At 47.7% G+C, this 24,925-nt stretch overlaps 2 protein-coding genes across 4 annotated transcripts in view; one reads left to right on the top strand and one right to left on the bottom strand.

Annotated features, from left to right (window-relative positions):
* Positions 1-2,347, top strand: part of FBXW4 (F-box and WD repeat domain containing 4) — an 83,334-nt gene extending 80,987 nt beyond the window's left edge. For both annotated transcript variants that reach the window (XM_024985593.2, NM_001101985.1), the window contains 3 exon segments: positions 632-772; positions 1,277-1,418; positions 1,623-2,347. In XM_024985593.2, coding sequence (XP_024841361.1) covers positions 632-772; positions 1,277-1,418; positions 1,623-1,742 — 403 coding nt within the window. In that variant the 3' untranslated portion in view covers positions 1,743-2,347.
* Positions 2,348-2,832: 485 nt separating this feature from the next.
* Positions 2,833-24,920, bottom strand: DPCD (deleted in primary ciliary dyskinesia homolog). Of its 2 annotated transcripts, NM_001075745.2 has the most exons (6): positions 24,825-24,920; positions 17,230-17,310; positions 11,405-11,529; positions 10,957-11,090; positions 3,690-3,792; positions 2,833-3,149 (listed from the first exon to the last, which is right to left on the bottom strand). In NM_001075745.2, the coding sequence occupies exons 1-6, from the start codon at positions 24,886-24,888 to the stop codon at positions 3,045-3,047; spliced, it is 612 nt and encodes a 203-aa protein (NP_001069213.1). In that variant the 5' UTR covers positions 24,889-24,920; the 3' UTR covers positions 2,833-3,044. The 2 variants fall into 2 exon arrangements, with proteins under 2 accessions (NP_001069213.1, XP_024841389.1); XM_024985621.2 differs by lacking the exon at positions 17,230-17,310 and having other exon boundaries at positions 24,825-24,900.
* Between the last annotated feature and the right edge of the window lie 5 nt (positions 24,921-24,925).

Genomic DNA, 24,925 nt, shown 5'->3' with positions numbered 1-24,925 from the left:
GGGGCAGGCTGGAGCCCAGCAGGCTGGGGGCTGTGATCACAGAGGCGTGCTAGCCCCAGGCCGGGGGCCAGCCGGGCCAGGAACACCAGGGACCGGCCCGCTAAGCTGCTTTCTCAGCGATTTCTCTCCCCAGACACAAAGGTGTTTACTTGTTTTAACATCTCCTGGGACTCCCCTTCTCCCTTTGTGTGGTCTTTATCCCCAATGAGGTTTGAGCCCCAGATTACAGGCAGGAATTAAGGCATTGGACTCAGGCAGCTCAGAACTGCATGACCTGCAGGATCAAGGCATATAAAGTAACCAAATGTGTGTGTGTGAGGGGGCCGACCCCTTCGGCAAGGCCCATTCATTGTCCCAAGGAGGAGTGGCTGGGTGGCGGGTAGCCAGCGTGCAGGTGTGATGGAGAGGCTGCTGATGGCTGACTGAGGCCTCGGCTGGGGGAGGGGCAGGGGCTGGGAACAGGGGAGAGGGCTGGAAGTCCAGGGCATCTCCTCCTTTGGCCCCTTTCCTCCGAGGGTCTTAATTCTGGCTCAGGAAGGAGCCCAGGGACTGATGCCACTTGAAGGTTAAAAGCATGTGTATGGGCCAAGGCAGGACAACCTCTCATCCCCTGCCCCGCCTCTCTTCCCAGTGGGCAGCTGATGACGCACCTGGGCAGTGACTTTCCCCCAGGGGCTGGGGTGCTGGACGTCATGTACGAGTCCCCTTCCACGCTCCTGTCCTGTGGCTACGACACCTATGTTCGCTACTGGGACCTCCGAGCCAGTGCCCGGTGAGTGTGTGGGGCAGGACAACAGGCGGTGGGAACCCCGCCCCTGTCCTGGTGCCCCAAGGATAGGGACAGAGACCCCATAGCAGGGACTGGGAGAACAGCTGGCAAGGCCAGAGTAAGCTTAGACTCCCTACCTCGGCAGCCCTGGTCCCGTGGCCCAGGAGACTGTAGGCACCAGGCCCCAATAAGAGCCTTGGGAGCCATCAGGGTGCTGTCCTTCAGCATTCTGTCCCAGCTTTCTTGAGGCCTTCCTTGCCTCTGAAATCTGGTGACACACAGCAGCCACGTGATGCACAAATGAGGCATGAGCCTGCCTGGGGTCAGGGACTTGGTGAGAAAGAGATCTTTACTGAGGAGGCTTTCCCCCATTAAGTTGGTTTTAAAGGAATGTGGTGGTTTGGCATCTTTCTCCCAACCAGAATGGCTTCCTAAGGCCTCTGGGGAAGCTGGGGTGGAGGCGGAGGGCACCCCCAGACATCCCCTGCATCACCTCCTCCTGGACAGGAAGTGTGTCATGGAGTGGGAGGAACCCCACGACAGCACCCTGTACTGCCTGCAGACGGATGGGAACCACCTGCTGGCCACTGGTTCCTCCTACTACGGTGTCGTACGACTGTGGGACCGCCGCCAAAGGGCCTGCCTCCATGTAAGTGTCCTGCGCACCGCAGGCAGGCCTCATGGATGCCAGGGCTCGTTACCAGGGTCTGCACTGGGAGTGGGTGTGCCTGGGAAGGGCGGGAGGAAGCCTAGAGTAGCCTCTGTCCCTTGGCACCAGGCCGGGGAATCTTGCATTTGGGCTCCCCCCGCTCCCAGTGGGGATGTTTTTGCCACTCTCGTCCCTCCCCTGCAGGCCTTCCCACTGACGTCGACACCCCTCAGCAGTCCTGTGTACTGCCTGCGCTTCACCACCAGACACCTCTATGCCGCACTGTCCTACAACCTCCGTGTCCTGGACTTTCAAAACCCATGACAAGGCCAACCCAGCCTGTGGGCCAGGGAAGCCAGCTACTCAGGGACCTCTCCTGCCTGGAGGGTTCAGTGATACCTCCTCCCCGGCCTCCCTGTGTTCCTAGACCTGTGACCACAGTGCTCAGGCACCTAAGATAAAGGCTGCTGACTCCTGGGCACTGGGGTTACCCAGGGGTGCAGTCTCTCCCAGGAACCAGTTGGAGAGATGGGACCTACTGCTTCTCAGCTGAGTTAACTCAGCTGGGCCTTGCTTCCCTGTCGGCCAGAGCAAGAATCTGGCCTGGAGACAGAGAGGCCCACCCCTTCTTAGAGCCAGGCCAGCTCAGCACAAGTGTGAGGTGAGGTGCTCCAGGCTTCCCAGGGGGCCCCTTCCCTAGAAGGACGGGGGTGGCTGCCAGTACCCTGTGGTACCAACCTCAACATCAGTCAGACCCCACCTTTGACCAAGGTCTCGGCTGGAGTACTACGGCCTGGTTTTGCTTTGAAACCAAGAAAGGACAAAGGCAATCCCCAAATTCTGAATTCTGAGCCAGCCCAACCTCAGGCTAGCTGTTGAGACATGTTACAACCTTCATTTTTGTAAAAATAAAGCTCGACTCCTCACCAGTCTGGTTCCTCACTGGTTAGCAAGACCACAGGGAGAAGGAACAATAGACTCAAACTTGGGGCTGGGCATGCCAGGGAAGGGTGAGACCAGCCTCACGGCTCAGTGTCCAAAAGAGCAAAGGTTTCTTCTTCCAGGAAGGCCTTTCATCACCCCTCCACCCCTGGCCCTGATGGTGGGGTGGGCGTCTTATGGTAGGGGGCCTGGAAAGGCTCCCGGCGGCTGTTGGCCTGCAGTGACTTCCTTCACCCCACTCCAGTGCTCTGCAAGCCTTATGCTGACTTTACACCCACAGTGTCATAATATCCTGGGCTGCAAACAGGTTGGGGCCCTGCCCTGCTGGCGTCAGGCTTCCCTGATCCTCCTCTCCATCTAAGACCCATACCTTTACGTGGAAGGTTCTACACTGAAGGTCCAGAGGCTAGCGAAGAAGGAAATGTCCTCGCCAGCCCCTCCCTGGGGGCAGAAGCACCAGAGGACACGGGGGTAGCACACACAGTGACTCAGAATTGCTTTACTCAGGAGGGAAGACCACGACCTAGGGCTAGGAACGCCCTGAGGCCCAGTTCTTACAAAGCTTAGACAGCTCCTGGGAGGAGAGAGGCTGCCCCTGTGCCAGAAAGGCCCAAGCCCAAAGTCTCACAGGCCTACAGCAAAAGCCTCACCCACCCAGTGTCAGAAGTCAGGCTCAGGCGTCAGCTACTGAGTCTTGCAGTCCCCGTCACTGCTGTGGGCTGTCTTTACCTTCTTCAGTTCCTTCTGCAGCTCTGACTCAGCTACCAGGACCTCCTTTGGCTTCTGGTACTGAGGATGGAGCGAGGAGAAGACATGAATCAATCATATCACCCCTTTCAACACACAGCCTCCACCCAACACACTCAGGGCCCCCTGCCCCATTTCCGGCCAAACCACAAGGCATGTGGGATCTTAGTTCCCCAACCAGGGATTGAATCCATGCCCCCTGCATAGGAAGGCAAAGTCTTAACCACTGGCCCACCAGGGAGATCCTCCTCCTGCTCCCTTTATTCAAAGACGAGGGAATTGAGGCCTACAAGGTTGAATGATTTGCTTAAGGTCACGTGGGGGTACAGGTAGGCTTTTGGACCTTCTAGAGCTCCAGTTCTGTGGATCTCACCCCTCCCCATCACCCTCTACCCAGTTCTAGCTGTGATTTTAAAATCAGTCTCCTGAGCCCTCGCCTGCTCATCCCATTCTGTTGGAGAGGCCTGTTCCCTAGCAAGCATACCCCAGGAGTTGTTGGGGCTGCAACTGAGTAACTGGGAAGTGGGCAAAAGAAGGAGCCTTTCCCTGACACAGTGGCCAAGAAGTCTGAACGAATCTTACAGAGATAATGAGAGTGGAGTTGGCGTGAGCAAAGCTCAGCAAGGATTCATCCAGAGGTAGCTGGTATCTTTCTAGGTCAGGAATGGAGAACTTCTTGTAGTACCTGTGGGGACACCAAGAGGCCGTGAGAACACCCAGCATGGGGACCCCCACAGATGGGCATCAGGCCCTTTAATGCCAAGCTTCTATACAGTCCTCCCCACCCCCCAGCCAAAGAGGAAGAAGGGAAGCCAGTTAGAAGGCCAGTATTTTAGAGCTTAGTGACCCTGGAAAGAAAAGAATGAAAGGCCTTCTGGCCAGTCATAATTCCTTGATTAGACCAGGGGTTAGAGTGACTCATATTTCAAGTTCATCAATCCCAGAGACATGTGGAAGAAGCCTCCCGGGAAACATAACTGGGCCAGGCAAGCGCTACCTCCTCAGCACCCCAAGAAAACAGCTATGTCTGCAAACAAGGACAGAATAAGGACACCTAAGGCTGTCTTCCAGAGCTGGGGACTGACAGTGGCACTTACATGGCACTTTACTGAGGCCCTCTGCTACCTCTCCCTCTTTTAGGGTTAGCCTGACTCCACTTATAGGCAAGAGAGGGAAGTTAATCCACAAGGAGAAATCTCCCTAAGAGAACAAGCCATGTGACTCATCACAGAAGCCCGATCTCTGGGGTTCTGGCCTACTTTGCTGACCATAAGACCCTACTCCATTTTCACATATCACACATGGTCCCCCTCATCTGCAGGTGCCAGTCCAGAGATTAATGATCCCTTTCAGTTCAGTTCAGTACAGTCGCTCAGTCGTGTCCGACTCTTTGCAACCCCATGAACCATAGCACGCCAGGCCTCCCTGTCCATCACCAACTCCCACAGTCCACCCAAACCCATGTCCATTGAGTCAGTGATGCCATCCAGTCAGCTCATCCTCTTTTGTCCTCTTCTCCTCCTGCCCTCAATCTTTCCCAGCATCAGAGTCTTTTCCAATGAGTCAGCTCTTCACATCAGGTAGCCAAAGTATTGGAGTTTCAGCTTCAACATCAGTCCTTCCAATGAACACCCAGTACTGATCTCCTTTAGGATGGACTGGTTGGATCTCCTTGCAGTCCAAGGGACTCTCAAGAGTCTTCTCCAACACCACAGTTCAAAAGCATCAATTCTTCGGCGCTCAGCTTTCTTCACAGTCCAACTTTCACATCCATACATGACCACTGGAAAAACCATAGCCTTGACTAGATGGACCTTTGTTGACAAAGTAATCTCTCTGCTTTTTAATATGCTGTCTAGGTTGGTCATAACTTTCTTCTAAGAAATAAGCATCTTTTAATTTCATGGCTGCAGTCACCATCTGCAGTGATTTCGGAGCCCCCCAAAATAAAGTCAACCACTGTTTCCCATTTATTTGCCATGAACGATCCCTTTAGTTGGGGCGGTGGGCGGGGGGAACCCTGGGACTCACCTGGCAGTTTAGTGGTTAAGACTTCGTGCCTCCAATACAGGGGGTGCAGGTTTGATCCCTGGTCAAGGAACTAAGATCCCACATGCGGAGCAGTGCACCCAAAATTAAACAAAAACGACCACCCAGATAGTAACATCCAACCCATAATGTCTGTAACCGGATTTTGCAGGAAATTTGACCTCCTTTACCAAAGAGGAAACTCGGGCTCAGAGAGGTGAATTATCTTGCTTGGTTTCACAGCCAGTTAGTAGGGTCAGATTAAAGTTCCCCAATCCTGGTCTGGAGCTTATTACATTGGAGCACTAAGAATGGCCTCCTCATCTCTGGCAACAGGACCGTCTGGCATTTTCCTTGGTGGAAGTGTCACCTAGGCTCTGGCTGGTGGCTGCCAGACCTGTCACCCAGGCATGGCATCAGTGCTGCCACGAGGCTGTGGCCTGCGCAGAGAACACTGCAGACAGGCACAAACACACACAAGTGAGGGCCTGGAGAGGACTGGCTTTTAATACTTCAGAGGGGCCTGGTCCTATGGCAGCTCCCCCCAGTCCACTTCAAAAGCCCTGATGCCCTGGGGACTCAGAGTTGACATCAAGGCAGCATTTCTGCCCTGTTCTCCCTGCTGAAATCCCTTGTTCAGTGAGGACTCTCAGGGCCCCCTCTCCTCCCAGGTTCCTCACTCCCCGCCAAGGTGCTGGGACCCATGGCAGGAAAAGAATGTTTACTTAAAGGCTGACAGTTCAAAAGGAGTGGGGGTTGGGGGATCCTAATGGCACCACAAGTTTGCTTTATTTTCCAAAGCTCTGCCCCAGGGAAAGGCGATCCATCTGCCTGCAGACCGGGGTGGAATGTCGGCCTCATCCTCCTCCTAGCCAGCCCAGGCTGAGGGCTCTTCCTGGGGCCCTTGGTCTGGCCAGCAAAGGTGGCAGACACTGATAATAGGGAGGGAGTCAAAGGTTAAACAGCGGAGATTAGATGAACACAAAGGCTTGTTAGGAAGTGTTAACATCTTCCCTGCAAATATACACAAGCAGCAGAAGCGGGAGAGCAGCAGCCTGGCACACACGGCTCAACTGAACCCAGTGGGCCTGTGTAAGGCCTCGCTGTGCAGAACGTGGCACGTCCTCAATGCCTACCTGGCTGTGTGCTGGGGAGGGGGGACAGGGACACACCTGTGTCCCACGCTGTCAAGGCACATGCCCCAGGCAGGGGAGGTAGAGTCCAGGGCTTGGCCTCAACAGCAATGACAAGATCAAAGGGAACTCGAGTTGCACGACTTGCCTCAGCGTCCCCGTGGTACTCCCATCACCTCTCACATGGCAGGGAGGTGGTGGCAGAGTAGGTCTGGGGGCTCACTGTTTTGAGTCTATTCTAATGGATTTAGTTTATTGGTTGAGGTTAAACCCATCTTTTCAGGGGCTCCTGATGGGCAGCCTTCAAGGGAGCATGAGGCATCTGCTTTCTCTCCTCAAGAAACAGCTCACACCCCCTTATCTCTATCCCTGCCTTGGGATTTGCCCTGAGAATACCATGGTTCACCTTCTCACCAGCGCCTGGACTAGAGACGGACCCACTGTGCTTCCAGGCAAGTCCAAACGCCCAGCCTCTGGCAGCCCTAGGCAGGCAGCAAACATTTCTTAGGCATCAACTCTGTCCAGAGCTGTGACCTGGGGCTTTAAGGATGAAGAAGAAACAAGGCCATATCGCTGCCTGAAATCTTGTTTCTGCTGAAAGCTAGGCCTTTAAAATAGTGGGGTAGTCCCTGGGCTTTTAGCTGATGTGCAACAACCCCCATTCTCACCTGCCTTCACTATCCTCAGTCTCAGCCACACAGTGAGAGGTGACATTTATGAATTCTAAATCCGTGCCGGGCACTGTTCACACACTGACTCCTGAAAACAGCGCTCTCAGGTTGGCTGCTTCTGTCATCCTCTTTTATAGAAGAGGAGACTGAGGCACAGGCAAGTCAGGTATCTTGTCCACGTCATAAAACTGGTAAAGGGAGATGCCCTTATTACAGTGATAATCCCCTCAATCTCCTGACTCTATCGTTCTCCATTCTCACCTCAAAGGATCAGACCATCTAGGTTCCAAGGATGGGGCAGGGATGGGGGGTGGTCTCCCCCAGGATTCAACCACTATGCAGGTCTCCTGAGCACTCCCTCTAACACAGAGTGGCCTTCCTTTCCGAAAGTAAAAGCGTGCAAAGATGTGTGTGGAAGTAAGGGCTCTCAGGAGGACCCCTGGCCCTGCCCTGTGACTCTGGGCAGGCCACTTAACTCCAGGATCTGTTTCTTCCTCCAGATTCCTTTCTCAAATAAAATAGCTGCCCCAGATGAACTTTTAAGTCACTGGGAACAGAACAGGCTAACCTGGTACCTGTCTCCAAGCTGTGCAAAAAGACAGCTCCTTCACTCTTTCAGAGATGACCTACAGCACTGCATCACTCTCTTTCTCTGCTATATTCCCTTCCCCATTCCCAGTCCTTTCCCAGCTTGTTCTCCCTTCGCATTGAACTGAGAAAGGGCACAAGAGAGCAGGCCTAGAAAGAGCGGCTCTGAAGGAAGCTGATAGTAGAAGCAGGACGGCTGTGGAGTCACATGGGCTGGGCCCACAGACCTCCCGTGGGTGCTCTGCACACAGGCTTGGCCAGAGTGGTCGAGGGAAGCCTGTAGTCAGTCTGTCCCTTAGACGATCAGTAGGCCCATCTTCCTTCTTGCTTAAACATCAACACTCCAGACAAACTGGTCACCTCTGCCTATAATGCACATTCACATATTTCAGGCTCTCAGAAGTCCTACCAAAGAGAAACCCATTTAATTCAGTTTCCTAACCTTATTTGACCACAGAATCCTTTTTTCTAGAGATGCCTATTAACACTCCCACAGAGTTAGTATTACCAATGTCAAATCAGCCAAACTCTCTTTAGGCTCTAATTTCCTCAGGCCGGCCACAGGGCTGAGTACAATATACAATTTTCTAATTCCCCAAACAATCTATGATGTACGCAGGAGTATTCTCCTGTGATAGATGAGGAAACCTTGCCCAAAAATGCCATGATTAATATGTAGCAGAGGCCAGATTCAAGCTGACATCCTCCTACTCCACGCCCAGCTCCTTCCACTCAGAGCTGCCAGCTTCTAAGGCTGAGGCTCAGAACCTTCTCTCTGCACAAGCATTCCTAACAGATGATGGGAACAGATGACGCCACAATCAGATCCCAGAAAAGCAGCTTCTTCCTTCCCTGGTTCATCTCTTGCTATTACCTGAGGCCAAGGACATAATTCACTGGAATCAATTCTATCAAGAAAAGTGGCAAACCCAGTTTTTCAGGGACTCTGGCTTTTATTGATGACCATATTCCAGAATATTAGAATCAGGGCAGACATGGAACCTTCAGGTGAAGGACATCAAATCAGAAAAGCCACAGTGTGGTGGAAACTGCAGAGGCCTGGGCATGAAAACCGTCACTATCCCCTCCAGTAAGTCAAGTGCATCACGCTGACTTTATAGATGCTCTCACGGAATCGTTCATATACAGCACGAGAATTATACATACCCTGTCCACCACTGGGTGGTATGATGATCAGAAAATAGTTTTACAGTACCTTGAAAAAGTTAAACTCTGCTCAAAGGAATAGCCACTGAGTTGTGTATAGTTAGAGGAAGTAAAGGTACAGGACGTGTTACTACTCCAAGTAGAAAATGAACATGCCACTAGGCTCAGGAGGAGCCGGTTAAGGGCTTAGCAGCCTCTCCCGCCTTCCTCCCAGCAGAGGGTCCCGAGGCTGTGCTGCGCCAGGCTGGGCCGCACTGACCCTGAGATCTCAGTGCAGGCCCTGAAGTGAGCACTCACATACTCTCCCCTCGGTGGGAATCCGATCCTGGTCCTGCTCCCTCTGGAGGCACGACTCCATCCCACCTGGCCTCACCGGGCAGTTCAGCAGCATCTCCCCTTGCCCGGGGCGCTGGAGTGGAGCGCCTGGCCAACAGTGCCACCTATGGTTGGATATGCGCAGGAGATGGGACCCAGAGGACCGGCCTGCAGATGAATTTTCTGGTGAGCTAGCTAGCCTCTCTTCTCTCGCTCCTTGGTAATCACATTTTTGCTTGATATCTATATTCGACAGTGACCTCTGGGGGACAAAAGGGAGGCAGCAGCCAGCTCCACAAACTGCTGGGCTGCAGATTCAAGCGCTATCAGAAGCACTTTTGTTCCTAGTTTGGGCCCAGGGCCTCTGACGCCAGGGAATGCTTGCTGAAGCATGGAGTTTGTTTTCCTAAAGGCAATTTCTCTGTTGTCTGAAATTGCTAAATTCTACTTTAGGCACTGACTCCTGTTAATGATGAGAACAATAACGGGAATAAACTGCCTTTTATCTGAGGGCTATAAAGTGCTTTACAAACGCAAACCCTTATTATTATGACTTTATATTTATAGACAAGTCTCACTTTAGGGGCTGCTGGCTGCATGTACAGCAATAATCCTGAAATTAATTCATTCATCTCCACCCCTTCCCCACCCCTTAACCCTGCCAAAGTGACAGGGTGTGGGGGTCAGAGAGGAGGGTGAACCCAGGGTTGCACCAGGGGAGCCTGGGAGCCACACTGCTTCCCTGTGGCATCATGGACCTGAGAGAGATGGTGGGAGGCTGGCACCACACCGCCTGAGAAGATGGACCAATACTGGGTCCTCCTTACTCTAGGTAAACTGGAGGGGGCATCTCTGGCCTAAGCTGAGCACCCCGTGAGACATGCTGGGTAGCTTCACCGTCTGTGGACTAGTAACTCATAAAACCTCCCATCTCAATGCCCTAAATCTATTTCATGGGAGTTGGTCCTACACTGCAATCCCTCTGATTCAGTTCACAACCAAGTCATTACGGGGCTCTTCTCTTCTGTGGTCAGTCAGAGTTCCAGAAACCCAAACGAAATCAGTGCATTTCCAAGATAATCAGCCAAGAAGCAGTCCCGCCAGGATCAGATCTCCACCTCGGTCACCTTCTGTCCCCTCAACCCAACTGACTGACTGAAAACTGAACTGAGCAGGCCATGAGAAGAGGAGGAAAAGGGATGTGAGCACACTCTTTGAAACATCATGCAAGAGACTTCCAAGAAGCACTCACCCCCTGTCCCTCTAGGGACACCCCTACCCCCAGGGGGGTTGGATCAAGTTTGCTGCTCCCAGACACCTCTGTAACTGCCACCTCAGACAGGTGTGCCTTCCAGGCTCTGGCTCCCTGCCAGCTCCAAGCTCATCATGGACTGGAGCCAGCCAGAGGTCAAGGCATAGTAACCTTACAGCAGAACCACCTAAGATCGCAAGTCAGTGGCTGGGTGATTTCCTCATCCCCTCATTCATCCAACAAATGTTTACTGAGCTCCAGCATATGCCAAGTACTGGACCAGACACTCATTGTTCAAATTTCCCTGCCCTGATGGAGCTGAGTACAATATTCAAGCTGGTTCTGATTACAGTATTCAAGGGCCGAAGAGAGAAAGCCCTTCGCTTTTAGTACCTACTCTGCTGCTGCTGCTGCTAAGTCGCATCAGTCATGTCCGACTCTGTGTGACCCCATAGAAGGCAGCCCAACAGGCTCCTCTGTCCCTGGGATTCTCCAGGCAAGAACACTGGAGTGGGTTGCCATTTCCTTCTCCAATGCTCTAGGGCTGTAGTAAAGCCCTTCTGCCCCTCTCAGCACTGGAAGAGGAGGCTGCTCTACCCTCTGGGGTGGGGAACTGTCTGAGTCCTAACCCTAGGTCAAACCCCACCCCCACCTTGCTCATACACAAGTAGGCAGGTGCCTACCATGCCACTTACTTTTTGTTGGTTGTTCTGACGACAACACAGCGCTCCTTCTGGTCCACAAAGACATTGTAAACATCCTTAGGGTACGGGAGGTTTCGAATTCGCCACTGGAAACTCATCTTGGTGTCTTTGCGCACGAATATGGGCTGCAGAAGGCAAATCCAATTCAAGGACTATTCTTGGAGAGGGGTAGGAAGGGATGGCTCCCCTCCACAAAGCTCTACCCGGGGACAAAATGGGAGCTCCTTAGCTCTCCTCTGATGCTTCCACTGCTGTGACCTACGAAGCCTGGAGCCCCTGCTCTGGGATGACTAAGCCAGAACCCTTTGGGTATCCATTCAAGGGAACTGCGTCCAGGTGGGCACACTGGAGATGAGGAGGTGAACAAGACATGGTGGCTGCCCTTGAGGGCTAGCAGCCCACTCCCCCAGCCTCCCCAAGACACCTGACAGAGACATACATTGGCATTGCTTTCCGTGATGAGTTCAGGCCCCAGGCTCCCTGCTCCTGGGAGTGCTGGCTCTCCCACCTCAATCTGCCACTGGCCCAAGGCTCCCAGGGCACTCTTCACACGCCACTTCCTCACTGAGGAGAGAAGGAAGCAGTGGGATTACGGGGAGGAAAGGTGTTCTGCTCTCTTCTGCTGAATCGTTGACATCACTTTAGGTACAGGAACAGGATAAAAGTGGGAGCGACAGGCCTTCATGGACTAACTTTATCCATCTGAGCAGGGACCTCACAACCCCTGAAATCTCAGGAGAGCATTTTCAATATTAGACAGTTTGTAAAGAACAGATCAGGGAGCCCAGACAAAAAGAATTAAAGCTATGAAAGGCGCCAAGTGAAGTCAGAAACCCCCAGGTATGACTTCAAGCACAGGGATGATGTGAAGGTTGGGAAAAGGGTGGCTACTAGTAACAGGGAAAATATGGATCCCAAGAAGCCTGAGTTGATGTGCATTCTTCCTTCTAAAAATAGGCAAAGGAAGAATGAGTTACGAGTGTGAAAGCTGATAAGCAGATTTGTCTCATGACTCAGAAGTCCAAATTGAGAAGTTTACTCATTTCAGGTGTACCTGGCTTAAAATAACACCCCCACAGTTGTATTTACAGGAAACGTGAGGCACACACCATATTTTAAGTGTATTATTTATAAAAGATCTAACATAAATTTCTTATAGAGTGGAATCATCCTTTTATAATGCAAATAATCATTTCTATTTTACAGCCCAGATGTTTGCATAAGAATTTTTTTTTCCGGTAAGGCCCACACTTTTATGGAAATTTTAAGTGAAAAGTCTAGTGCAGTAGACACTGAGAGCCCCACTGGGATGCTCAGGGACCCCACCCAGCCCTGTCACGGCCGACTGCTGTCAGCAGCCCGTGGCCACAAGGGGCTTTCCCAAGCGCGAGCGCTCGGCTCCTTCCCTCCCTGAGGCAATGGGGGTCTCCCAGGTGGCGGCTCAGGCGCTGCTCCAGGCCAGCAGCCTTCCTGGAGTGGCCGTGAGGAGCTAAACAACTCAGAAAGCACCCGGTGTCCTGTGGTGGTTGCTCCTTTTCTGGGCCGGGGGGTGAGTGTGATTCTCAGGATGGGTTTCTTCTGAGTAGCTGCGCCAAACCCCAAACACCCTCCCTGCTCTAAGTAAGGCACACAAGCTGAACACAAAAGTATGCTGTAAAATGAGGATTTTCCCTTGAATATGTGCTTTTATAAGGTCTGTTGAATTCTGCAATGTGATTTTATTACGTCTCAGGGCCAGAAACTCTCCCTAGAAACACATTTCCAAGTTTATAATGAAAATTAATAAGGAAGAGTAAAACTTGGAAATATGCTTTATAGGCAACTTTTTTTTTTTCTCACAAATACTTCTCTCTTAAGTGACTGGACTGTGACTAGAAGTACATCCAAATCTATTCTCGTAATACCTTGCTTAACTAGGAAGCCAGTCTTCTGGGTTGCAGCCTTCACAGCTACAAATTCAGAAACGACAAACGCCTCTAAGCTGTGACTTACTGTGACAGACCGGTGTATCTCACTCTACTGTAGAAAAGATCACTCCCAGCTTCTTACTCAGACACGTGTAAAATGCGATGTGTAGAATAAGGCAGGACATTATTTTTTCCCAGGCATACTGACAACAGCACGATGGGGTAGCTCACACTGAGTGCAGGGTCAGAACTAAAAAGCGTGTGGGACCATTTGGTGTGAGGGCAAACAAGCATCCTTAGACCCTGATGGGATCCCGAGGTGAGAACAGTCAAAACAGAGCTTAAAGGTGGAGGTTCTTTTAGAAAGCGTCCAGTCCAATGCTTGTATCTTTCAAATGAGAAATAGCATTCTTCCCTGCCTGCTCTCCTTCAACCCCTGCTACCTCTCTCCAAGGAAGAGTATAAAGAATTACCAAGGCTCAGAAAGAGACACTCACTTGCAAAATCCACAGGTAAAATTCACGTCTCCTAACTCCAAGACCAGAATCTGAATCACTAGTAAATGGCTAACTTGTATTCTATAAATATTTATCTGTGCTAAGTCTCTTCAGTCGTGTCCAACTCTTTGCGACCCTGTAGCCAGCCAGGCTCCTCCATCCATGGGGATTCTACAGGTAAGAATACTGGAGTGGGTTGCAATGTCCTCCTCAAAAATATTCAATAGCATATATAATATTTTTAGTTTTTTTTTTTTAAAGCTCTATTTCTTTTTAAGATTTTAGCATTTAAAAGAAAAGCTTCAATTATTTGAAAATTTAATTTCTGAAAAACACTTAATTATTTGAGGCTGGACAAGTGAGGTGTCCGGTGATCACGGGCCTTGTTAAATCATGTGTCCTGAAGCACAGTGCCAGTGTGGCCAGGAAAGCCAATTCTGATCTACTCTTTTCTACTCTTATCTATGGAATAATTGGGTTTGGAACAGAAATGTTCCCCAAAAGGACCCTAAGGAGATGGAAAGTTAGCTACTGGTTTCCTTACTGCTGGCCTTTAAAAGCCACTCAGGTCACAGAAACTTGGACCCTTGGCTGTTTCACCATTTTTAACACCTTGGGGTTAAATTCTTTGTTAGAATGTGAAGAAGGTCTCTGTATTCATTCCCCTGTGAGATAAGAGCCAATAAATGATTTTGGTGAAGTCCTTATTATTTCTCCCATGGATGTGGGCATGGATGCACACATGCAAATACACGCTTCGTCTTGTCTTTCTTGTCCTGTCTTTGTTCCTGAACTCAAGGACAGCTCCTGCGGCAACAGAAGACTGTTTCCACCTGCTGTCACTCTGATTTGATTATATGTTAAACCCAAACTGGTGTGTGCAAGGCAGCTCCCCGGGACGCTGTCATATCTTCCTGGCTGAGCCAGGGCCAGTCCTTGGAAAGGAGACTTTCAATGACCCTGTAAAGGGTCTGATGGGGAATATATGAAGGAGGCAGCGCCTGGGGCCTTTTTCCTAAGTCAGCAGGAAGCAGGCTGATGTCCCTGACTGCTGAAAGGAGGCCCCATCTTTCAGGTGGGCTGGAAAGTAGAGGTTCTAAAGGCCTCCTTCCCCAGAGCTCCCAGCCCTGGCCCACTTCCAGTGTGGGTAATTACATTCCCCTTTCCTAAATACTCCCTGCAGCTTAAACTGGATGCAGGATTCTTCTTTTCTGCCCTAAAACACTGCAACATTGCTATGTGGCTATTAAACAGCTGCCACGTCCCATCCCTGAGGAGGCTGAAGGGAATCGAGTGGGTCATTTATAAAGCCGGTGAAGTGCTTGGGGATGAAAGTGCTCAATATCCTCCAAATGCAGCCTGGGGTGGTTAGGCTGGCGGTCAAATACCACAGCAGATTAAGCCGGTAATCCGAATGTAATCGCTGGGGGATGGCCTGCCCTTCAGCCTCGGCCCCCCTGGACATGCTGTGTTCTTCTAGGGCTGGTTTGATGTTCCGATCATTGTTATGGGGCCCTTCAGTTTTTTTTTCTCTATGAATACACATACAGCATTCATTGTGGGGGGTGGGGATGAATAGCATTGAGCGGGCAGGAAAAAAAATATGACACTACTATGGTTATTAACACCGACTGGAAGGGCTCTGACCCAGACAGATGCACTATTGGTAATTCTCTCTATAAATTACTTTCTGGGTTTTTCAGACAGAAAACCAGTTTGACCAATTATCCAATTTGTATAATTAGCTGGAAAAAAATAAAAAATGGAAACCATTCCCATTTACACCACAAAAACCCTGTCCATATTTTGCTTCAACGAATGCACAAGTGAAAGTCAGTTCAGGCCCTGGGATTATTTATACTTAAAAATTAAAAACAAACAGTATTTTGCAAGCTGGCAGGCATGGGGTGGGGTGGTTGGAGATGAATAAGAAAAGGGTCAGCTGTTCAAAGGGCCCAGTGGTTTGAGTGGAGTGTTCCTCTCTGTCCTGCTCCCACCAGTCTCTACTTGGGCCATTCTGAGGAGAACAAAATTTAGTTAAAAAAACAAAACAGGATTAAATATTCTCAACTCCCAACAGTATGTTGTTGTGGATTAAAAGCACGGGCTCTTCATCACACAGACCTAGGCTTAAACCCAAGCCCTGTAACTAACCAGCTATGTGCTTCTGAGCAAGGTGCTTAAGCTCTTGAAACTTGCAGTTTTCCTGACTGTAAAATTAATGCAGCAGCACCTACCTACCACGCTGAGCTGTGACGGGGCTGGTTGGTGTAAAGCACTTGGCATGGCGCCCAATAAAAGGTACAGTATTACTATCCTTAGGTAGACTTTTTCAAACAACATTCTCCTATGAACCTCCATTTCTGCTTTTAAGAAAAAGGAGTCGGGAGGCCCCTGTCTAGTCTTGACCTGCCACGAGGGAAAGTGACAGGTTCACGTGGGATGTTACCAATGAAGTAACCTGGGCTTGTTCTTCATTTCAAGTTTGTGTCCAAGCACAACTAAGAGGCCTTGGGGTTTGTTTGTTTTTATAGCCACAGCAGCAATAGCTGTATTATTCGCTCTGTGAGAAGAAGAGAGTGCCACTGGGGGCTCAGCGAGAGGAGCTGTGGCGAGTCCTTGGCCTGGTGATGGTGCTGGTCAGCCCACGTGACCTCTGCTTTCATTAGCTCACCCCATTAGGCATTCCAAGGCTGTCACCCCCTGGGAGTGCTATAAATTACCATGCATTGTGAGGATATTACTACTGTATTGGTTTCCACCAAATCAGTGTCATATGCTAAACACATCAAGATTTTTTAATAGCACCATATTAAACCAATTGGGACTGGAACCCAAGCAGCTCATAATAAGGAAGGATCAACACTTCACTTTGCGGCTGAGCATGCGCAGGACACACGTTTTAAGACTGGAGATGAAGAGAATGCAAACCCATGTGATCCATGTTGTCAGTTCTAGACATTTACGAGCTGTCAGAAAAAGGGAAAAAGAAATTCCCTCAACAGTACTACCTGTCCATCAGGCCCAGGAAGAAATTAAAGTCAAGAATAATGACAAGAAAATAACCCAGCCCATGATTCCATCATTGGTCTTAGCATTTCAGGTGAAACTTAATAAAAAGAGACCAACTCCCACTGCTGACAGCCTCAGGCCCTGGGTCAAAGAACCAGCCACCTAGCTTCGGGAAGTCAGTTCATGCTGATATGCATACCTGAGAACAGAGAATGAGCAAATCAAATAATTTCCAGAAATCTGAGCTGGAGCCTCTATTCATGAGCTTATTCTTAGACAAAAAGGGAAAAGGGCTGCAGGAATGAAAGTGATGATGCCGCAAAATCACCATTTCTCCTTCCTCCTCCCTTTGATTCAGACGTTCTCCAAGACAAGGGGTATATTTAACAGAGCTGCCTCTGAGGCAAGGTCAGAAGCTGCTGCCTCTGATTCTTGCTTGTTCCTGATGTGGTTTCAGAAAACAAAACAAAAATTAAGCCAAAAAAGTGCAGGGAAAGCTGCCTTCACCATGACTTAGCCCACAAGGCTTACTTTCAATTCTACCTTCTCTGTGAAGATTTTCCCAGTGGTTTCTCTACACCCCCAATCACACCTTAGAAGAGTTAACTCTCTCATTTGCCTGGGGGTGGAGTGAGGTTCACTGGCCAAGTGGACACCCATTGCATCTCTGGTGTCCGGCCCTGACCTCGGGTTATTCTCAGGAACAATTCTGCCTCAAGGGCCTCAGTCTCGCCGAGCTCCCACATGTACTGCTGAGCTTCTCCTTGAAGCCTCAGCTAGGCCTGTTTACCTGTGCTCAGGTCACCCCAAGTGTTCCTAAGGGCCCACCGGGGGCCCCTGTCACTTACCAAGTAGTTCGTTTGTCTTCTCATCATACTCTTCGGCCATTTCCTTCCCATTGGGAAACAAATAGTGCACCTTTCTTCTCCCTGGGCACAAAGCAAAAGAGGGTCTTACCCCTGGCCTCCCCTTGCCGTGGGCCTTCAGATCCAGAGATCTGCCTGGGAAACACTAACAGCCATGGGCATATTAAAAATCTTCCCAGAGCCTCCCACGAACTCCTTGACAACCATCACCCACCATTACTTTAAGACAAGTCCTGGGACTCATTTGCTTTCCCTGAACATGTCTTTGTTCTGCTGATTATTCTACGAGCAATAGCTCTAAAAAAGTGTTAGTTGCTTAGTCATGTCTGATTCTTTGTGATCCCATGGACTTGAATTCTCCAGGCAAGAATACTGGAGTGGGTAGACATTCCCTTCTCCAGGGGACCGTCCTGACCCAGGGATTGAACCTGGGTCTCCAGCGTTGCAGGCAGATTCTTTACTGTCTGAGCCACTCTTCCCAACTGTTGAACTCCTCCTTGCCCTTCAAAATCCAACTGAAATGTCACTTCTACTGGGAAGTCTTCCTAAAACTATCATTCCTAGCCACTTCGGCAAAATTCATCACTTATTTCTTTATGCCTTCCTGGTGCTTTATTCATGTCCACAGTGGAGCGTTTATCTCATAGTATGATACTTTTAAAAGTATCTGTTTCAAGAATGATATCATATTTACCTTTCTCTCCCCAGTTCCTAAAACCAAGCCTATGTGCTCAGATTACTGAACTGGGTTTCCCAACCAGCAACTCCCTCCAGCTGTGCCCCTCACTCTGCCTTCTTCTGCACATCTCTATGCCATTCCTATCACACAGCACCTGACATGAGTGCCCACGTATTCTCCCTATGGTATTTTCCTTGGTTATGGTTTTACATTTGTGTGAATTCTGGATGATGAGTGCCTGTCTCTTTACTAAGATAAGAAGGATTTTATCCCCTCTATCTATGGTTTCCCAAACACTAAGCATAGTACTTGGCATATTTTAAGAGCTCAGCTAAGTATTGATTGAAAGAATGAAAGAACATCACTTCATCTTTCATTGAAAGAAGAGAAGAAATGGATAAAGAAGATGTGGAATATTAATCATAAAAAGTAATGAAATTGGGTCATTTGTAGTGGCCTAGACAGACCTAGAGTATGTCATACAGAGTGCAATCAGAATTAAGAAAAAATAAATACCGCATATTAACACATATATGTGGAATCTGAAAAAACTGATATAGACAGTCTTATTTACAAAGCAGAAATAGAGACATAGACATAGAGAACAAACATATGGATACCAAGGGGAAGGGGGGATGAGATGAACTAGGAGATCGGAATTGACATATATAAATTACTGATACTATGTATAAAATAGATAACTAATGAAATCTATTGTATAGCACAGAGAACTCTACTCAGTGCTTTGTGGTGACCTAAATGGGAAGGAAATCCAAAACAGTGGAGATATAGGTAGCTGATCCATTTTGCTGTACAGCAGAAACTAATACAACAATGTAAAGCAACTACACGCCAATAAAAATTTAAAAGAAAACAAATGTTAAAACAATTTCATACTAAAACAAAAGTAACGTATGTTCAAAGGAAAAAAAAGGAAAGAATTCAAGGGCATCTCCGAGACCAACTCTTCCATCTCAGTAGTATAATCCTAAGCATCTTCTTAAAAGTGGCTAGATAATTTCCCATTTTTACAGACAGGTAAACAGACAGGTAGGCTCCTTAGTGAGACAGTACCAATGCCCAGCAATCAGGTACCCAGCGTTTCCCTGATGAATAGAGCCCCAAGGCCCTTAATCAGCTGAAGGAGCCACTAGCCAACACTTGCAACTGCATCCAATCTACCAAGCCTTTTGCTGTCCACTCACTCCCCGAGACCTTGTTCTTCGCGTCATTCCGAATTTGTACTCTGGGGACACTCACCCCCAAATTTGCAGGGCCTCTCCATAGGCCCCTAGGTTACACCACCCTTAATCATTTGTTTGGCTCACAGAGCTGGCAGAGGCTGTCCTGTCAGGAGGCGGGTACAAGGGGCTGCCTGTGAGTAGCTGAGGGTGTCGGGCCTGACCCTCTTCTTCCCTGGAGTCTGGTCGTCAGTGCAGCAGGACACAGTGCTTACTATGGGCCAGGCGCTTTACATACTTGATTGCATTTAATTCTCACAATAATCCTCTGTGCCTCCAGTACTTGTCTTTCACAAATAAAGAAAATTGAGGCTTAAAGATCATGTAACTGGTTCAAGGTCATAAAAGCTAGGAAATGATAGCCTGGGCTTAAACTCACTTGAGGCCAAAGTTGAGGCTCTAATAACCATACTAGGGTATCTGTATGGCTTTAAGGTTATAAGGATGAACAGTATTCTAAGGGTTTATTGCTCATATTTCTAGTGAATTACATGTTTAGGCCTTAGCCTATTTTATTTCAGTATTCATCTTTTTCTTACTAATCTGATTGAGCTTTGTATATAGTAAGCACATGCCACACATGTTGCAAATAGTCTGTTTTAATTGCCTTTTTGTTTAAAGTAGATTTTCTCAAACAAATGTTTACTTTTTATATAGTCAATTATTTTTTCCTTTGTGGTTATTATCCAGAAGTTGTGCTTAGAATATCCTCCCTTACCCAAGATCATAATATTCATCTATACTTCATTCTAATACATATTTAGGGCTTCCCTCATAGCTCAGTCAGTTTTAAATGTACTCATGTATGTGAATATAAAAAAATTTAAGTATATTACTATGATATTTTGGTGAAAGAAAAAAATGTATGTGTGTGAGCTTGTATGCATGGAAAAAATATGGATGTTTCTGTATGAAAATGTCAATTGTTATTATCGCCACATGGGAGGATTATGGATGACTTGTTTATTTTTCATATTTCCACAATGAAAATAAATTATTTATGAAAGATACCACATAGCTCACAAAGAGTCAGTTTCTCTAGACCAATGATTGTCAAACTTTCTGAATGGGACCTAGGGTAAGAAATAAGATATAGATCACAATCCAGTATATATGTAATCGATCATATGTGTATTTGTGTGTATCTATATGTATGTGTCTGTGTGTTGTATGTATCATATCAAGTCTCATAAAACACTGACCTCACATACAATGTACTCTTTACTTTTTTCTGGTTTTAATTTTTCTAAAAAACTTGTTAACATACTGATGTCCCCCTCCTGCAAATAATGGGATTACCAGGAATAGCAATCATTGAACAAATCAACAATTTGCAACAGAAAAAATAATGATTTATGAAAAAGTGTACTGGGTTCTCATTATCAAGAGAAGTGATTCTTGGTGGGCAGACAGCCACATTCTCTGCCCACTCACATACACATCAGGAGGGCAGATCTCCAGGAGTGGTTTAACAAGGCATAGTCACACATTAGGGTTTTTTGTTTCCTTTTTTAGGTTTTGATTAGGGAGAGAAAAAACTAACACTGTTGTTTTGTGATATCACTAACAAAAAAACTTACCAAAATCCTGGTTGATGAAGTATTTGTTTGAACACTTCCAAAGGAAGTGAAAGGCGGGGACTAGAATAGATACTTGCACATCTGTGTTCACGGCAGTAGTTATTTACGGTTTAAAAAAAAAAGCAGAAGTAACCCACTTCCTTGAGTAATAAGAATAAAAACAAAAATAAGAACAAAAACAAAAACCGAAATAAATAAAAACAAAAAGACCCAATTAAAATTAAAAGCTTTTGCACAGAAAAGGAAACCATAAACAAGATGAAAAGACAACCCTCAGAATGGGCGAAAATATTAACATTAGCAAATGAAGTGACTGACAAAATAACTCCAAAATATATAAGCAACTCATGCAGCTCAATAGCAAAAAAAACAACCCAATCAAAAAATGGACAGAAGCCCTGAATAGATATTTATCCAAAGAAGGCACATAGATGGCCAACAAACACACTCAACATAACTATGAGAGAAATGCAAATCAAAGCTACAATAAGATATCACCTCACACCAGTCATAATGGCCATCATCAAACAATAAATGCTGGAGAGGGTGTAGAGAAAAGGGAACCCTCATGCACTGTTGGTGGCTCAGAGGATTAAGTGACTGCCTGCAAGCCGGGAGACCCGAGTTCAATTCCTGAGTCAGGAAGATCCCCCGGAGAAGGAAATGGCAACCCACTCCAGTATTCTTGCCTGGAGAATCCCATGGACGGAGGAGCCTGGTAGGTTACAGTCCACGGGGTCACAGAGAGTCGCACACGACTGAGCGACTTCACTTTCACTTTTCACTTCATGCACTGTTGGCGGGAATGTAAACTGATACAGTCACTAAGGAGAACGGTATGGAGGTTCCTTAAAAAACTAAAAACAGAGCTGCGATATGACCCAGCAATCCCATTACTAGGCACACACCCGGAAAAAACTGTAATTCAAAAAGACACATGTACTCCAATGTTCATTGCAGCACTGTTTACAATAGCCAGTACATGGAAGCAACCTAAATGTCCATCAACAGAGGAGTGGATAAAGATACGGCACAGGGGCGTCATTGGTGGTCCAGTGATTAAGAATCTGCCTGCCAATGCAGGGGACACGAGTTCGATCCCTGATCTGGGAAGATTCCACACTGTCGCAAAGCGACTAAGCTCGTGTGCTGCAACTAATGAAGCCTGAGGGCGCTAGAGCCTGTGCTCCACAACAGAATCTAGGCACGAGAAGCCTGTGCACCGCAACTAGAGAGTTGCCCACGACCGTCTAACTATCAACAGAGAAATCTCACGCGCGGCAGCAAAGACCCAGCACAGTCCAAAATAAATAGTTTCAAAAAAAAATTTTTTTTTTAAAACAGATATGGAACATATATACATTGGAATATTAACCACAAAAAGGAACACAACTGGGTCATTTACAGAGACATGGATGGAGCTAGAGACTGTCATACAGAGTGAAGTTAGAAAGAAAAAAATATGTATATTAATGCATATATGTGGAATATCGAAAAATGGTATAGATGATCTTATTTGCAAAGCAGGGCTTCCCATGCGAATCAGTGGTAAAGAATCCACCTGCTAACATAGAAGACACCAGTTCAATCCTTGGGTTTGGAAGATCCCTGGGAGGAGAAAATGGCAACCCACTCCAGCATTCTGGCCTGAAAAATTCCATGGACAGAGGAGCTTGGTGGGCTATAGTCCATGGGGTTGCAAAGAGTTGGACACAACTGAGCCACTAAGCATACACACATGCTTTTGCAAAGCAGAAGTAGAGACACAGACGTAGGGAACAAATGTACGGATATCAAGGGGGGACTGGGGAGGAATTGGGAGGTTAGAATTGACATGTATATAATACTATGCAAAAATAGATAACTAATGAAAACCTACTGTATAGCATAGGGAACTCTACAGAATGCTCTGTGGTGACCTAAATGGGAAGGAAATCCAAAAGCGAGGGAGTACATGAATAGCTGATTTCATTTTGCTGTACAGCAGATACAAATACAACATTGTTAAGCAACTATACTCTAATAAAAATTCATAAAATTAATTTTTTAAGAAGTGGAAGCAACTCAAGTGTCCACTGACACACCAGTGGATAAACAAAATGTGGTATATTCATACATACAATGGAAGAATGTTATTCAGCTTTAAAAAGGGAGGAAATCAAAATTTCCTCATGCAACAAATGACATTTCCTCATTTCCACATGCAACAACATGGATGAATTTTGAAGACATTATGCTAAGTGAAATAAGCCAGTCACAAAACAACGGTATCATATACTCCACTTATATGAGGTCCATGCTGTAACCAAACTCATGAAGATAGAAAGTAGAATGGCGATTGCCAAGGGCCGAAGATAAGGAGACTGAGGAGTAGTGTTTAATGGATACAGAGTTTCAGCTGAGGAGTTAGTAGCTAATGGGTATGGAGTTGCAGCTGAAAATGAACCTTCTGGAGATGGATAGTGGCAATGGGGGCACAACCATGTGAATATACTTAATGCCACAAAACTACACTTAAAAAAGGCTAAAATGGTGACTATATGTTATGTACTTCTTGCAATAAAAACAAATCTCACCGTCCTATGAGATAATGTTCAAAATCTTTAGTTTGGCAAAGGAGATCTATCACAACTCCAACTTCTCTGCAATTTCTTTTCATGTTCTACCATTTCCCCTTAACACTCCTCGAGAAAAGGGACCTTTTATTCACTCTTGCATCCTAGCACCCAGGACCTGACAGAGTGCAGGTAGATATTAGGACTGACTGGGTAAAGGCTTGAACCTCACTAAATGTTTTGTTATGCCCCTAGGAATCATCCACACACTTTAACACCTCTGTGTCTTCACGTGTGAGTTACTCTTGGTGGAATAACTATCCCCTCTTCTCCACTTAGCAAACACCTATCTACCCTTTAGGGCCCATGAACATCACCTGTTCTGTCAGATCTTCCTGAAAGAACCATTTCCACCTCTGTGCTCTCATGGCATTCTATAGAAAAGTCCAACTTCTACTTAACACATACTCTCTCATTTATTTACCTTTTTTTTCTTGACCACTATGGGAACTCCTGAAACATGTCGTTTTCTATCTGCTCTAGCACACAACTTAACACACAGTAAAAGCATCCCTAAATGCTGCCTGAATAAAGGAGCAAATGACCAGCTGATTTCACTTTCCAAGCTTTCTTGACTGGCCTCTACCTGTGGATTTCAGTCCCTGCCAGTTTCCTGAAAGCTACAAGGAATTCAGACCGAATTCATTCTGGCTGCCAAGTGGGTCCGGGAAGGGACCGTCAAGCACTGGCCAATCCTAGGGTGTTAGAAAGTCAGAATTCCATACCCCTGTGTCTACCTCTTCCAGAACCAGCAGGAATGGGGGAAGTGGCGGGGGAGGGGGTGGGGTGGGGCGGGAAGCGTTGCTTTGTCTCCTTTAAAGACCCAAGGAACATGTAGAAGTTCACTTACAAACATAACATTACAAGTGCAAAGGACCTCAGAGATAACAGAGATAATCAATTCACCTCATTTTACAGATGAGGAAAGTGAGGTTCAAATATAAGAGGCCGACTGGGGAGCCCACGCTAAATTAAAGGCAAAGTCCTAACTACAGCGCAGGTGTCCTGCGTCTCTTATGACACATCTCCAGACTGGGGTTCATGGGATCCCAGGTCAAGATCCACTTTTACCACTGACTGGGGGAGCTGCAGCCGACCTAAAATCCTGGATTTCAGTTTCCTCTTCTGTAAAACAGTGGAAAACAGCCTCTCGGGACTGCGGTGAAGAGCAAATGACATAGTGAACATGAAAAGAATTATTTATTAGTAACAGAACGCAGAGAGGAGCGAGGTAGTGTGGAGGAAACTAGGGGTGTTCAGAGAAGGGTGTTCCAGTCGCCTCATCTATATGAGCCTCGGTTTCTTCATCTGCAAATGCAGAACTTGCCCTGGCAGGAGGCTGCGACCTTCCAGCCTTACCCTCCGGGCTGGGCCCGTCCCGGGGGCGCCAGCGCGGAGGGCTGGACCCTGGTGGAAAGGAACAAGGTGCTCGCGGATTGGGGGGGGTGGGGGCTCGAGTTACCGTCTTGCAGCAGCGCCGTCTTCTCTGCCGCCCGCAGACTCTCCAGCCAGCCGGTCACCGCCATCTTCCCTCCAACGAGCCGCGTGCCTGGCCACTGCCAT

This window comes from Bos taurus, chromosome 26 (genome assembly GCF_002263795.3).
Source record: "Bos taurus isolate L1 Dominette 01449 registration number 42190680 breed Hereford chromosome 26, ARS-UCD2.0, whole genome shotgun sequence".
NCBI classification, from domain to species: domain Eukaryota; kingdom Metazoa; phylum Chordata; class Mammalia; order Artiodactyla; family Bovidae; genus Bos; species Bos taurus.
The sequence above is the reverse complement of the archived record's forward strand: the minus strand, read 5'-3'. Positions and strand labels throughout refer to the sequence as shown.

Coding starts and splice junctions, on each gene's coding strand:
- DPCD (NM_001075745.2), bottom strand. CDS start 24,888: ATGGCGGTGACCGGCTGGCTGGAGAGTCTGCGGGCGGCAGAGAAGACG. Junction 17,311..24,824: donor GACGGCGCTGCTGCAAGACG/GTAACTCGAGCC, acceptor CTTTGTGCCCAG/GGAGAAGAAAGGTGCACTAT. Junction 11,530..17,229: donor GAAGACAAACGAACTACTTG/GTAAGTGACAGG, acceptor TTCTCTCCTCAG/TGAGGAAGTGGCGTGTGAAG.